This window comes from Strongylocentrotus purpuratus, unplaced genomic scaffold, assembly GCF_000002235.5.
Source record: "Strongylocentrotus purpuratus isolate Spur 01 unplaced genomic scaffold, Spur_5.0 spur5_scaffold_14, whole genome shotgun sequence".
In the NCBI taxonomy this organism is placed as follows: Eukaryota; Metazoa; Echinodermata; class Echinoidea; order Camarodonta; family Strongylocentrotidae; genus Strongylocentrotus; species Strongylocentrotus purpuratus.
In genome coordinates this window covers 36,675,384-36,691,281 of record NW_022145599.1, presented here as the reverse complement: position 1 = coordinate 36,691,281, position 15,898 = coordinate 36,675,384, and the positions used below count along the sequence as shown (strand labels likewise).

The following is a 15,898-nucleotide window of genomic DNA, read 5'->3' as shown; positions in this document are numbered from 1 at the left end:
TTATTACAAACAAGGAAGTTGAAATTGTGCGCGAAACGCCATTTTTCCCGGGATAGTGGTTAATACCTGAAAAATACTGTTCCCTTTTAAACCAAATTTCCGTCTCTTCTACAAGCCTTTCAGTGTTACAACACGAATATATCATCACCAAGTCACGGCCGTTCAGTTTTAACATACACAAGTTTAAAGCTTTATAAAACAATATAACGAAAATTGAAACCAAACTATACATTTTCCAATACATATTGCAAATGTGTTTCTCTCCTGTCGACAATTGTGGTATGTGCCATATGTAACCGACATTTTGATACCATTTGAACACTAGTTGCACATTATGATTTAATAATATACTGCACGAAATATGTTTATTTCGTTTCATTGCTCTGCTATGAACAATCAAAATAACAATAGAGCATATCCTGTAAAAACAAGTCTTAATCAAATACTAAAATACTGCAATAAGTATGTACAGATACATATTATAAATCTTACGATTAGAATTTAGAATACACTGGCCTATTCAGCTTTGTATGCTGCACGTCAAATTGATTGGACATAAAACAAATCTGCAAACCTATAAAACACACTAAACATTACAAACAAAATCACAATTCATTTTATTTTCATATTGTGTGCCAGCACACAAAATCTATAAGGAAATCAACTATTATAACCAATCATTAAACGAGGTTCTATTTGTCTTTATCTCTTCCACTTTTTTTCTTGACTGATGATAAAACCATATAAAACGAAAGTTATTATCAAATGAATACATAAATGCCTTGACTTTAAATGAACGCCATTGTTGGATGTGCACTCATATCACATTATGAATGAAACATATTCGAGTACTTTTTTATATACTGATTATCTTTGCCAAACTCATACAGTATTTCCTTTCATATGGGAATACTTTTGTTATCATTTCTTCAACAGGAGAACTAAATTCATCTTATTTTTCTTTTATGTCGAAAGGACATGATATATCAACATTCTACTTTCTTTAAAGACTTGTCCAACATATCTTAACACCATTCTGGTTTTCAGTATGAAGCTAACAGTTAGAGTGACCTCCATATAATATGAATTGCTGATTCTGTTGCAAAACATTGGTGAATATAATTGTTTTTGATAAACAGATAGGTGTACACACATAGAATATATACGCATCAAATTGAGCAAAGTTATCACTAAACTTGCGACCTATGTACATCAACTATAGGTATAAACAAACAGTTTTACATGATGTAGTAAAATCTGCAAACAACACAGAGATAATATTCCAATTTAAATCAGAATGAAGATAAATGTTATCAGTTGTAAGACTTCAAGGTTTAGTAGTGATCTTTAAAATGGATGAAAGACATTGAGCTGGAGAGAATATAAAAGTGTAATACAAGAGGTCAGTTAAGAAACCCTGTTTTGAATGTAATACTGTATAACACCTTATAGCATGAGTCGGTTCGAAAAACACGAATAACTTCTTATGAAAGCCCATATCGGTTGCAAGATGATCTACAAGTATTCAATACTTTAAAAGTTGAGTACTTTGGTTAAATATGAATAAACAATTCAAGGTGATACATATACGTTGGTGTCATGCAGCTTTTAAAACTATATTTAAAGTACTAATTTGTATTTGCCACTGATATCGAGAGAGTACATGTGTAAATGTTTAAATATGAATTCACAATTCAAGATGATACATTATTGGTGTGATGCAGCTTTAAAAACCATTTAAAGTACTAATCTTTATTTGCCACTGATATCGAGAGAGTACATGTGCGAATGTTTTAAAACAGGCCAACACAGCTTTTCAAATAACAATCAATATAAAAAAACACTTTCTATATAAAACATTGCATTCATAGTACTTATACAATCATGTTTATTTTTCCACCTAATCTTAGTTTTGGTAAAACTTACTTAACAGGATGCTTAAATCATAATTAATGTCATAATACATGTATATCCATTTAGATGTACTGAACCATAGTTCCTATTTGATAATAATGCTTTTTTTTTAAATTGTTTAAAAAAAAATAATCAAGACTGATCTGTATTGTTGAAATCAAAATTTAACGACTGAAATTGTATCGCAGGAAAAACACATGTCATTTAAAATCAAACTAACAATTTCAGAAGAAGACCAAAACAAAACAAAATAGAATTGAATTAAAAACACGCACGCACGTATATAGTTACTTCTCAGTTTGTACAAATCAAATACAGTATATACAAAGAATTGTTGGAGTAGTCTATAATACCGTCCTAGGTGGTTCAAATTCGTCAGTTGTTATCGGCCAAGGAGCTTCGTAGCTATTCACCTCAGCAACCGTAGCACTGTGGAATAAAATATAATAGACATCGATGATGACTTTATGGGTAACAGATTGAATTTCAAATTGCTTAAATTATCAGAGGGCCTACTATCCTCCCGTAAGATAGATGTCTCTATCTGGTATTCTTTGCTTTAATAACAGTGAATTTTCTTTAGTAGCGGAGACAATTTGTACTACCATATTGAACTTATTTAATGATTGGTATTTTCAAATGATTTAAATAAGATTGCTTTGAAGTTTGATACAAAATATAAATGGGTCAATCAAATTGACACATTGCATCAGCTTCTGATTTTAAACAGAACTGTTAATATAATTAGGGCTCGAAGTCGACACATGTACAGTTTGTAATTACAAGGATATTGACCTATTAATGTAACGTTAACAAATCTCAAGTCTGTTCCCGTATGCCGCGGTCTACCTTTACTTTGGCACATGAGCCAACCATACACTTCACTTCATGAGTATCTGAAGTTTCAGTTAATTATTATTATTCATGGAACAATGTTTTGGGTCAGCTAAATGTTTGTTTGCAATCACGTTGCATCGGAAAACTTCCACATTTTAGCAGAAAATCTTTATGAGAGTATATTATGTTCATGCTGAATAGCTGAACAAGATGAAAGATTCAAACTTACTGAGCGCCATTATCTGGAGGCACAAAGCCATAGATGTTTTCATCAGCATGATTTTTACTAGCTGATGATGGGATCCCATGCTGACGAGACATTGCTGATAACCGTCCATCATCTAGAGCACCGTCACCGTGGTGACGAGCTGCCTGCTCAGCGTCATAACGGATTCGACGATTTTTGCTGAAGGAGAAAGAAGAGAAAAATAAAATGAACTAGGGTTGCATCACTGCAGAGTGAATACATTAAAATAACAGCATTGAGTGAGACTTATGTTTTACAGAGAGCGAGGGGGAGGGGACGAGGGGCGAGGAATAAGAATACGGGCACATCAAACAAAAACAGATGTCAAGACGAAAGGACGTTAACAAAAATATAATGGTACAAAGGGAAAATGGTAATTACGGTTTATGATCCAAATAACCTCGAAAAAACAGCATTGATTTTGTTCAATGTCTATAATTTGCAGGGTGCAACATTGAAATAATGGAACTTGAACGTCATGCACCATAAGTGTGAACATTGCAATGACGTATTACATAATGTCTCTATTGGATACACAATGCAGTATTGAAATTGCCCTTGATTGTGTTGATACTGTAAATATAGTTGTGATCGTGATCATTATTTACTATTAAACGGAAAAGAGGTTTTAAATGGTCTTACTTTGAATTGCAATTCTTGACAATCACAGTGCAGACGACGATAATGAAGACGATACCAAGGACAACACCGACGATAACTGCGATCCATTTGGGTTCCTGTAGGACTTGCAGAATGCTGCTGGACGTAGCATCAACCACTACAAGTACAATATCAAACATAGAATCTGTCAATGTGATTTATACATTGGTGTGTATGTTAAAGGAAAGGAAACAAAATATAGCATGTCTGCTAAAACCAGCCTTTAGGTTTCATAAACTTTGCAGAAAATATTCTCCTTTCATGCAGATAAAATCTACAACGAAGTTAATCCTCAGCATTTTACAATACGACTTGGAAATTTAAAACCAATAAATCATGTACGAAAGAACTAAATACATGTAAAGCAAAAACACATACCTTACTAAAGCACTGTAGGCCTGCAATATTTGGTCATTGCTTTAAACGGAATGCCTTCTTCGTAATTGTTTATGGTTGTAGTCATCCAAAATATATAACAAATAATATTAAAATTGCACCATTCATAATCTCTTAATAGTAAAGATTATACATCAAAAAAAGCTTAAAATCTCTTCTTGATTTAATCTAACTCGTAACGTAATGAAACCAAACACGACCCCGAATGAAATAGTTCGAATATAAATTATAAATCAGTTTAAACTGGATCTTCTTAAACCATGAGAAGGGACATACCTAATTCACAGTTATTTCCGTTGAAGCCTGCTTCACACTGACAGCTATAGGCGGCTCCATTAGGGATACAAGCAGCTCCATTCGCACATGGGTTACTCGTACAACCAGCTTGAACTAAAGGGTATAGAAACGAGAACACATAAAACAGTCAATAGTCTGTTAAAAGGGTTAGCACTTAATCAGGTTCAAGGAAACTATACTCTCGAGCCAATACCTGTAAGTAGATATCATATTCAAGTTATGTCAGAGCCCATTTTTATGTCCATACATTTCAATGTTGCGATTGTGTTTGTCTTACATCGACTAGGCAATTCAAAGTCAGATCCCAGTTGAAATATTTAATTGATTTTACAAAAGATATAACCATGATTCTTTTGATCAACCACCAACTGTAGCGATTTAGTTTTTTTTACTCCTAAATACCGTTTTAATGTCTCTCTGAAAACAATCCATCGTTTCATAACGTGTAATTAGTTGAGTCTCCATAGACTAATGTAATAAATTGAAAAAAGAAATGCCCGTTTTTTTTAAACACATCGATTTTAAACCACTAAATGAGTTGTCAATTGATCAAATGATTTTAAAACTGATTTTCCTTTTTTTAATTCCTAGCATTAAGCGCAATACGGTCATGCAAAAAATAAATGAAGTCTGTGCAGAATTTTTCGCAATTTCTGCTGATGCATTGATTTAGGGCTCTGAATTGAAAGTTATTGAACCAAACCACAAAATGGGGAGGGATTTTCGCTAAAGGGGTAACAGTTCTTACCTTCGCAGTTAGTACCCAAATAATCAGGCGCACATGCACAGGTATACTGATTATCACCATTGATACACGGTCGGTTATTCATGCACGGACTGCTAGCACACTCGTCAATATCTGGAAAGAAAATAGTATTTTGATTGCATCAATTCGTTTTATTTATCCAGTTTTTCAAATTGAAATCAATGACAGAAGGCCTATGATGATTATTATTTCTATTCACGAATTTATTATTTGAAAAAAAACATGTTGGTGAAAAACATTTCCAAATGGACAATTAACAGTTCATATCAATTTAAATTTGTATGCAGGAATACAGTAAATGAAGAACTGAGAGGTTGAAAAACAATGGACTATAGCACCTAATTAAAGATTACACGATTTTCGCTGAGCGCTCGCCTCATGAGCAGCTAGCGTATATCCTATCCCCCCAAAATACATTCACTGGGAATCCGATATTCAATGCTTAAAGACATTCATAGAATATAAGAATTAAACATGGTGCATATACTTTCTTGTTTGACAATACTGGTAGACAGGACAGCAAAGCACATCAGCACCGACTTTGGAGTAAGAAAATTGGTCAGTGCATTCACGATGACATGCACGAATAGAAAGAATAATTCTTATGCCAAAAATGTTGGTTTGGAATGAAGCAATGCATTTATTAGTAAATTATTTCCAGTTATTTTCATGAAGGCATAACAAGCAGATCATTCTCAGGTAGAAGGCTGGTTCATATCTTCCAAAACAAAAAAGCAAAAACAACTAATCCAATAAGAGAGAGATGAGAGAGAGACATAGAAAAATAGAGAGAGAGAGAGAGAGAGAAAAAAGAAAGAAAGAGAGAAAGAGAGAGAGAGAGATAGAGAGAAGAAGAAGGAGGAGGATCAGTAGAAGTAGTAGTAGTAATAACCTACCTTCTGAACATTGTGAACCTGTTCTCCCACTGCGGCATGCACATGTGTGTCCACCAATGGTGTTGGTACATTGCTGGTATGACTGACATGGGCTGCTGGTAAGACATTCATTCGCATCTAAAAGGGGGTAAACAAATGAATAATAAATGAATGCATTGGTACTGGATTAGAAACATTCATACCCACAGGATAATCCTAAATAAAATTAAATACTTTGATAAACTCTAAGCATGTGATGCACACGGCTACTGAGCAGGAGAATGATGGAAAAAATATCAATGAAAACAGAGTGAAACACATGTAAAAACAGAACTTCAGAATTATTCATACAGCCAAGAATTTTGATCCTTTGTACCGCTATCCTGATAAGAATCTAAATCTATGTATTGATATGTATCAACTTGACAATAATATCACGTTCATGATGAGAAAAATCCTTTCTATTTGAGAATCACGAAGAGGAAATAGCCAAAGAGCCGATTGGGAAGAGAAAACGAGTCTGTGCAAACAATGTGAAAAGAATCAATAGTCTAACTTATTTCTTTTACAGTTGAATCCCGACTATAAAACAAAAATAGTTACCTGTTTCACAAATGTCACCAGTCCAGGTTGGTGGGCAGTCACACATAGCTATACCAGATAATGTGTCGATGTAACATGTACCAGCATTAAAGCAGTCTTTCTCTGGAGGGTCACTACAAGAACCTGTGAAATCAAATCAAATCAAATCAAACATCAGAATTTTGTTGGGTTTTCGAAACCGAATTTGTCACTAACCTTTAAAATATTAAACCCTTTGTATATTAAATCTTGTACATTATCATGTAATTTGATTGTAATGCGGTTTAAACAAAAATAGACATATTATAATTAAGTACCACATGAGTATTTCAACTTAGCTAGCATCATATATTTGTAGCATTCAAGGTGATAATAAGCGCCCCATGATATTTCAGCATCATTGATTGATCATGAAGTCTGACATAAGTTTGGTAATGAAAGATAAATATGGGGACAAAAAGGGGGTAAAGCAAGATATAAAAACAAAACAAAACATATGAATCTAAAATGAGCCCAGCTCGATATAGTCGAGAGGACAAATAAGCAGAAAGAGAGAGAGAGAGAGAGAGAGAGAGAGGGAGAGGGGGGAGGGAGGGAGAGCAAGAAACAGCAGAAAGAAAAGTTCTAATCTTCGCCTGTCCGACATGTGGGCGTGGACTCGGGAGCAGCAGACACGAACATCTTTAATAACAGTAACTTGAATCATAGTTAATGCTACTCACCTCTTTCACAACGGCTTCCTGAAAATCCTCCTGAACATGAACAGCTGTATCCAGCAGTTGTAGTTGTACAGACACCATTATTCAAACATGGGTCTGGATCGCAAGTATCTGATGAAGAAGAAGAAAAAAAGTGTCATAAACTGGTTACCAATACTCATAGATCTGGTTCATCCGTACAAGAGATAGGCATTCAAATATGTCATATTCTATGAGAACAAATGTGGAACAGTTCATTGAAATTATCCCTTATATAATCATATGTGATTTATTAGGTTTAATTTTTAAAGTCAGGCGCCGTCCGAAATTAGTTACTCGTCTTATTCATCAATTAATATTCAATTCTTGGAAATTAAATGCTCGGGAGCGTGTTTACATGTCCAGATTAAAACCCCCTACACCACATGCAGGCAGAAATACACACCTGCATGCTTTACACTCGAGCAACACCATCTGCCTTACTTTGTGTATTCAGAGAAACTTCTAAATATTATTCTTGTACCCATATTCATATAATACAGCATTACCTATAACTGTTTTCAAACCTATGATTTTGTAATGATTATTTCCATTTGTATTACCTGCCATGAACGATGTCCTGTCATGTTTTGTCATGTTTTGTCACGTATGTTTCTGTTTTAGTTTTGTTTTTATATGTAAATCTGTTAACTATTGTTCAGTGAACTGTGCCTCCACAAGGCCATTTGGCCTTATTTTTTAGTTCCCTATTTTTATTTTCTTATATATTGCAAATGCTTATCGTTGTATATACCTTTGTATTTTTTTTTTTATTGAAAATGGAAATGAATAAAATGAAAATGACTTCTTGATCCATTTTTTACATGATTATGCAGGAGCGGACCAAGGACTTAAAAAAAAGGGGGGGGGGGGGACGATATGCTAAAAACACACAATTAAGGTACTTTTTATTATATACATAAAGTATACCAATTGGTTTAAAACGAGAGGGTTATGTTGTGTCCCCCTCTAAATCCACCAGTGATTATTCTTACTTATATTCTCGCAGTTGTCACCATCAAATCCTGGTAAGCAATCACATGTACCGTCTGTTTGACAGGTTCCACCATTAACACAAGGATCAGGATCGCATGGGTTAACTGAAACACAAGCATTACAATACAGAAATAAAGCATAGGTATAGGCCATAAAATACCATCTTACTTTAATATGTGAATATTATCTTCAAATTCATTCATGCCATTATGTATATGGTCCTACATTATATCAATTGAGTATTTTGTTGATATGAAAAAAGACGAGGAAAAAATGTGATTCTAAACCAGCATTGCTTGTAAAAGGATATGAATCATAAAAGGTTCAAAGTGAAACTGAATGATTACCTTATCATAAACATTCTCATACTTGCACTCGTCTTTTTGTCGTGAAGTAAAATGAAGCATTATCATTGAAAAGCGATATAATAGAAATGTGGTCACAGGAGAAATACATTAAAACATTTGGTTAGATATGAATAAGTCATAAATCTCCATTCACATTCTTTGGCCTTACTTCTCAAAAGCATGTTTTAATGATTTTATCCAAATACTGTTAGGAAGAGATTATAGTTAGTTAATGTGATCCATATTAGAAGAGAAATTATTGATAATAATATAGTTATAATGTCATGATTATACGTCTTTAAACTGGAATGCTTATTAATGTGTTTGAAACAGGCAACCAAGCGTCACGCTTCAAAGGTAGTTACAATCAGTTATCTTATATCATGATCAACAATAGTTTAGGAGTCTATGAAAATCTAGAAGAAATAATGAATGTTATGAATTCAGGAAGTATTATTATATATCAAAGAAGGGATGCATGATGGATCGCAACCGTCAAAGATGATTTGCAAAGCGACAAATATGTTGTTGTTATAATGAACCCTGCCTTCCGACCTGGGTATTGCAGATTATTGCATATCTCCCCATTGCAACAGGGGCGTTCAGTGCAATTCGGTGCATGTCATGACATTTTGAAGATAAAATACGTTTACGTAAAAGGAAACCATTTGATATTCACAATGTCACAGTTCAATCCATTTGCCCTGATCTACCGGTAGTAGAAAAACAGTGAAAATAACATTGATGATGATAAGTGGGTGTTCGGCAAATGGAAATGATTAAAATGTTTTGAGGTTGAATGTTCAATGTAGGTTAATGCTGAAAATAAGGATGTTAGATTTGAGGAAAGCGGAAATATAACGATAGGGATAGTAGATGCTTATAACAGGAATAAACCAAACTCCAAAAAGTTAGGAAAGGCTCCTTTGATGTAAAACTAAACATTACGCAAAATACCAAAACAGTATAGACTTTGACGTTAGGACAAGTGTTAGTGCAACGAGAGAGAAAGTATTCCACGATGGTTAGAGATGATTAGTCCCGTGAGTAGTCATGACCTGTTAGAGAAAACTGACTGATTTGATGGCCGACATTCGATGAGGAGTATTGAACATACCGGATGTAAGACATTGAGTACCGGTGAAGGCAGCTGGGCACGTGCATACATAACCATCGACTCCATTACTGCATACACCATTGTTATAACAAGGGCTGCTGATACACGGCACGTCAGCTAGGGTCACAAAGAATATATATATTTTTACAAGAGCTCCTCACGGTGGAGGCAACACATGATACAGTAAGTGCATTTGCGTTTAACAGAGTGTAAGTGCATGTCTTAAAGAAATAAATCTATGCGATGTTGATAAGTCATTCAAATCACTTCGTGCAATAAATTCTATAAAAAACAAAATGGTGAGGTAAGCAAATTAAAGCAAGTGCCAATACTTATAATGGATTGTAACTACAAGTCTTAAAGAACATTCCAAAATAAAGGCAATACAAATAATTCTCTAATGAAAATTCATTCAATACATGTATTACGTAAATACGATAAGAGAACACTAAAAACAAACAAATCAAGAAAATAATATGTCGTCCTATGCTTGCTAGTACATTATGTATTCTGCTTACATTAACACACAGATCACAGCCCTTTCAAATCAGAGGGTCATATTTACCGATAGAAGTTTCACAGTTTGTTCCCGTGTAGCCCGATGCGCACGTACACGTGTAGTCTGCTCCTTGATCCGTACACTGGGCTCCATTCAGACAGGGATTGCTAAGACACGCGTACTGACTGCCCTCTGAAAGTCAGTCGAAATCATAGAGGAAATACAAATGTGTAAATATAATCTTATCACATTAATAGATTATGATAGGATATGAAAAAACGTAAGCAAACACTGACGGGGAATTTCAATGAGAAAGATTTGAATATGTCTTGATTATATGTTGTCTTAAAGCCCCACTGTACTACTTGTAGCTATTTGCTCCCTCTATATAATAAGCGGTGCCTGTTGGTCCCTAATGATCCTCTTTTTCTTATGTTAATTGAGAGCTGAGTTGAAGAGAGAGCCACCTGTCAGTGGCCACGCTGGGTGGTCTAATCCTTCCTGACCAAACTAGTACATTCGGGCTTTAAGTAGAGTACACAGAAGTTCATTATGTTACATCTGTAATTACTCTTCAGAATCACAATGTGTTGATGTGATCAACACATATGTGACTTGCCAATCAAAGATTCCCTTTTAATCTGTTTTCAACATCAGACTCATCAATATTACACTACACCTAGTTGCTCAGATTAAACTTTATTCAACTTTCCTTTGCAGAGGTCTTTATCATTCATGGTGTTTTACTCTTTACATACGGGTCATCTTACATAAGCGAGTCTATATCGCTGTAAGATGTTTTTCATAATGACTTGTTTGATGATAAACTTCTGCTCACCATAGCATTCATCTTGAACCTCTAACGAAAAGCCGATAGCATTCTTTGTATCATCAGTTTTAAAGCGGATCCAAGCCCGGTTCGACTGCGTGAACATCGGTGTTGGTGGTCGTTCATCACCAGAATACTGAGGAGCAGAATCATCGATGTCCGTTCCGTCACCGATCTGTAGGAAGTCATACTGGCCCTCGGTGGTGAAGGCAATGAAGACGATTCGCATGCGGGTGGTTGCGGGAGACTGCAGGAACCAGAAACAGTCTGCGTTATTGCTGTATGGAGAAGGGTAACCAGGCGAGGTCAGACGAGCGAACCCACAGGTTGGTACGATCACGGTTCCTACGCATGATGTAGCTATAATTATGACACATTGAGAGAAAGATGGACACATAATATTAATGCAGGACTACACACAAACAATGGTGTTATTGACGCTTGCTGGCTCGATTGAATTTTGGACTAAAGGGTGAAATGAAAGGAAAGCTATGAGCTGTAGGAATTTCAATACAACTAAATGTTTGATTCAACTTTCAGTCATTAGATTACGAAATACTCACTTTCGACTTTCCTAGGGAGAAATCTGCATATATTTGATAAGGTTATTTGAAAATGTATAAATCATAATTTGCATACAGTTCACCAATTTACAATGGTCCATTTTAAGGATGTGTATTAAATAGACTTTCAAATAATCTTGGAACACGGCGTCCTACTACATTCTGTTTAACCAGTTATTCATTGATATGATGGAATGAAACATCATCTATTATTTACTATATCACCATGGATACCTAAATGACATGGACATGAAATCTATCATATCACCATGGATACTTACATGTCTCGCATCGTGGGCCAGTGTATCCATCAGGGCATAAGCATGAATACGAGTTTATTCCATCCATACACACTCCATTAATACACGAATTCACAGTGCAATCATTGATGTCTGTAGATAAACGCAATTCAGAAAGTAATGAGAATCAGTTATATCATCAATAACGATCATAAGATATATAGATGATTCAGTAACTTGATAATACTTTTATTTAGTGCATATTTTGATTGCATCAACTCTTACAAAGTATTTGTAGCTTTTATCCTAGATTTGGCTCCCACAGCAACTATTAAGACACAATGAATATTAGAACATTGATCATAACAGATGCTACGTTTCTACACATGGATCGAGAGTGGGAAATGTTGCGTCTTCCCAAAGGACTTGAGTGACGTGCTGGGGTTCAAGACCCAAACTTTTGCATTTAAATTTAAGTGCTAAACGTGTTGGTGACCAGAAAGATCAAAAGATGTCTTACATTCATTGCCTGGCCATGTTTAATTCTACAGGTTATTTGTCATGAGGAAAAAAGTATCTTCAAATTATTAACATAATGTTAACATTTTCAAATATGGTTTCTATTTTATATTTGAACACCGTCTTATGTGGTGCTGGTCCATTATGATATAAAACAAAAATGTTACCTTTATCTAACACTTCACACCTTACACCTTATATTAAAAGCTTTTTAAGTTATATATTTCAGAATAAAAGGATTGTTTCTTACTTGTTTGACATTGGTCACCTTCGAATCCTTGAGTACACACACATGTAAAACCATTGACGCTATCTTGGCAGAAGCCACCATTTTGACATGGATTACTGCTGCATTCATTGACACCTATTATGTGAGAAGTAATAATTGAAATTATATTAATGTAACAAATTACAGTAGAAATATAGAGAAATATAGAGAAATATAACATTTAATAAAGTGGCCCGATAGTGTTCTAGTGGAGTTTTTCGTGACGTATCTGTAATAATATTTTCTTGAGATATATTTTAATAAAGATGTATTACTGATTTTTAAAAAGGAAAGAGCTCACTTTACAGATATCTAAATGAATCTGCAAAATGCAACTTAATTAACTGGAAATTTGATATGCAATATATGAGACGGTACAATATATCTATGGCTTATCAGGGGACGTAATTTAAAATACATTGATGAATATCTTTATTTTGAAATGGTTATATATGATAAACATAGTACAAGCAGATCCTGCGTCTATATTTAGCTGACTAGAATGAAATAGATGCGATCTCAGAAGGCAAGCTTCTAGAATTGAGTCATCATGGATGTCCCCTTATAAACCATGACATTCTCAGTAAGTTGATATATATTATGGATGATTAGCACCAACCTTCCTCCCCAGGAAGCCCGGGTTCAGCTGAACCACCTGAGATCAAGAGCATGCCGCTTTGCAGCGAGCATGAAGCTTTAGGGTATCAAAGACTCTGACCTGTGCCTGTGGTCAAATTCAGACTGTTGAGCATGTTCGTAATGGGTGTGCGGTAACAGGACCCAAATGTCCCCTCACTGGGATTAACAACTCACAACCGGTGTCAGTTTAAAATATCAATGGATGATATACAAAATAACAACCTACCTAATAAGCATGTGTCGCCAGTCCAACCAGGTGCACAAAGACAATTGACTGCATTCACCAGATCAATACACGTGGCTCCATTGAAACACGGGGCGTTTGCACACTCGTCAACATCTGCATTTTAGGAAGATTAATAGATCACCAAAAAATTATTAGAATACTCAATATTCCCTGCATACTTCTTAAAAATCAATTCAGGAGTCGTTATTGATGGTGTGAAGAATACCTTCCCTTATTTCTATCATCCTGTCTTGAAGAGAAAATAAAATGAAAGAAGAATTTTTCAAATAAAAATTGTGATAACGATATAGCATTGTAGATCAACTGCTCTCCTGACTATTTCATATTTTGTTATGGTTTCATTTCCTACATTCAACTGTTACACAATGCAGAAAACTCAAACGTTTTTTCGTATCGTGTGAAATGTTTTTGCCAATCAATTAATCCCTTTGTACATTTGTAGATGACAAGTTGGTAAATGAGTCTTCCTCAATTGTTGGAAAAGAGGAAATTATATAACCTGTAATCGAGTACTCGAGCCAGAAAACATGAATACTTTGGAGAAATGGACTGTACTACTTGAGAGGAATATACAGAGATTAAAAACGGATTGAAAACATGTCAACATTTCTTTTCGTAGCTAGAAATTTAATTAACACATGGCTTAGCACATGCATTTCCAAGGTACTTTTAATAAATATAACTTGAAATGATTTCTTAAAAGAATATTCCGTTATTAGCAAACATGGCTATCGAAGACAATGAAATAAAGTTAATTCAATTACTAGTTTGACAGAAGATTCCATTATAGCCGAGGGGACAATTGCAGAAGAAGTATCCTGGTTGATTCACGCAAGTTCCTCCATTATTACAGGGATTGCTGCGGCATTCATCCTCGTCTAACATATATACAAAGACATAAGAAATGGTCAGAGTATCTTGATTAAGCACTTCACAGATAAATGGTATTAAAAATGTATACTTTTTAGGGTGAATATGTTGTACATGGTTTTATAACATACAAAATACAATAAATAATTGAGTGAATTACCAGATAAAAGTGGATTTGTATGATAAAATGCATTTCCGATTTTATAAAGTAATGCATTGCCAGATTTCGTCGTGATTTTACTAATGAGATCCGCAAATCTAAGTCATGTGATATAAAAAAAAGAGTTAATTCTTTGTGCAATGCAGAATATAACTTAATTCTTCGTATATTTGACTTGAGAACACAATTATAACTCAGTTTGGCCAGTTCAGACCATAAACGAAAAAAACACAACGTGTACTTATGAAGGGTAATCAAATCGGAACAATTTCAACATCTCTTTTTTACTTACCTATTTCGCAGAGTGTCCCAGAGAATCCCTGTCTACAGTCACACACAAAGCCATTAGCCAGATCCACGCATGCGCTGTTGAACAGACACGGTGAACTAGCACATTCATCGAGATCTAGAAAATAAACGGATTACATTATAGGAGTCATGAGATGAAATCACGATTCATTTTTAGTTACGATTACATTCATAACGTTTCTATTTCTATATAATGGTCATCATTGGTACTAGGAACAATACCATTTAATTTCATACACAATATTTTTGAATATATTTTTGATAAAAACAGCACCCATATTGCGTTTTACCATTATCAAACAATAATTATTAGATGATACAGTCTAGAGCGTAAGATATATTTATTGTATTTGATAGAATAATAAAGTTGTTTGAATCCATCTGGTTATATACATGCATAATTCAAATGACATGAAAAGCAATACTGAAGTGTAAAACTTTTTGCAGTTTAAATAAAACTTTCATTGAATATGGAAAGAAATTTGGAATCTTTGAACCATTCCTGTGTGTTCTCATACTTACTGAATTCACACCTGACTCCAAAGAAACCATCTGGGCAATCACAGGTGTACATATTGAAGCCATTGGTACATACACCACCATTATCACAAGGCCCGCTAGCACACTCGTTAAAATCTGTTCGGGGGAAATAGCAAATACGTTTCATCAAAAAAATTCTTGGAAAAATGGTATTCATTCTAAGAACTAAATATTGACGGAGATGAATTAAGCAAATTAAAATAATTTCGGAATTAATACTAGAAGTCTGTCAGCGTTAAGTTTTATAACAGGTTTAAATATTAGCAAACAACCTTTCCATTCTGGTGTATTAAAGGGAACTAACATCGACGAAATCAGTATATCACATCAAATGAGACAATATTCAGAGGTATATTGAGTAAAAGCTACAAAGGTACAGTGAAAAATATTTAGATCTACTTAATTTAGTTTTGTCTGAATCCAAAGAACTCATTCATATACCATC

General features: G+C 34.5%; 1 protein-coding gene across 4 annotated transcripts in view; it reads right to left on the bottom strand.

The window, feature by feature from the left end:
- Positions 1–378: 378 nt before the first annotated feature.
- The window catches only part of LOC582329 (neurogenic locus notch homolog protein 1), a 48,726-nt gene continuing 33,206 nt past the window's right edge, over positions 379–15,898 (bottom strand). For all 4 annotated transcript variants that reach the window (XM_030984875.1, XM_030984876.1, XM_030984877.1 and 1 more), the window contains 18 exons: positions 15,436–15,549; positions 14,897–15,010; positions 14,339–14,452; positions 13,554–13,667; positions 12,671–12,784; positions 11,944–12,054; positions 11,109–11,459; positions 10,337–10,462; positions 9,772–9,888; positions 8,307–8,411; positions 7,297–7,404; positions 6,596–6,718; positions 6,014–6,130; positions 5,100–5,210; positions 4,331–4,444; positions 3,641–3,776; positions 2,981–3,157; positions 379–2,343 (listed from right to left, as the gene is read on the bottom strand). In XM_030984875.1, coding sequence (XP_030840735.1) covers positions 2,259–2,343; positions 2,981–3,157; positions 3,641–3,776; positions 4,331–4,444; positions 5,100–5,210; positions 6,014–6,130; positions 6,596–6,718; positions 7,297–7,404; positions 8,307–8,411; positions 9,772–9,888; positions 10,337–10,462; positions 11,109–11,459; positions 11,944–12,054; positions 12,671–12,784; positions 13,554–13,667; positions 14,339–14,452; positions 14,897–15,010; positions 15,436–15,549 — 2,351 coding nt within the window. In that variant the 3' untranslated portion in view covers positions 379–2,258. The remainder of the gene's footprint in view (positions 2,344–2,980; positions 3,158–3,640; positions 3,777–4,330; positions 4,445–5,099; positions 5,211–6,013; positions 6,131–6,595; positions 6,719–7,296; positions 7,405–8,306; positions 8,412–9,771; positions 9,889–10,336; positions 10,463–11,108; positions 11,460–11,943; positions 12,055–12,670; positions 12,785–13,553; positions 13,668–14,338; positions 14,453–14,896; positions 15,011–15,435; positions 15,550–15,898) is intronic.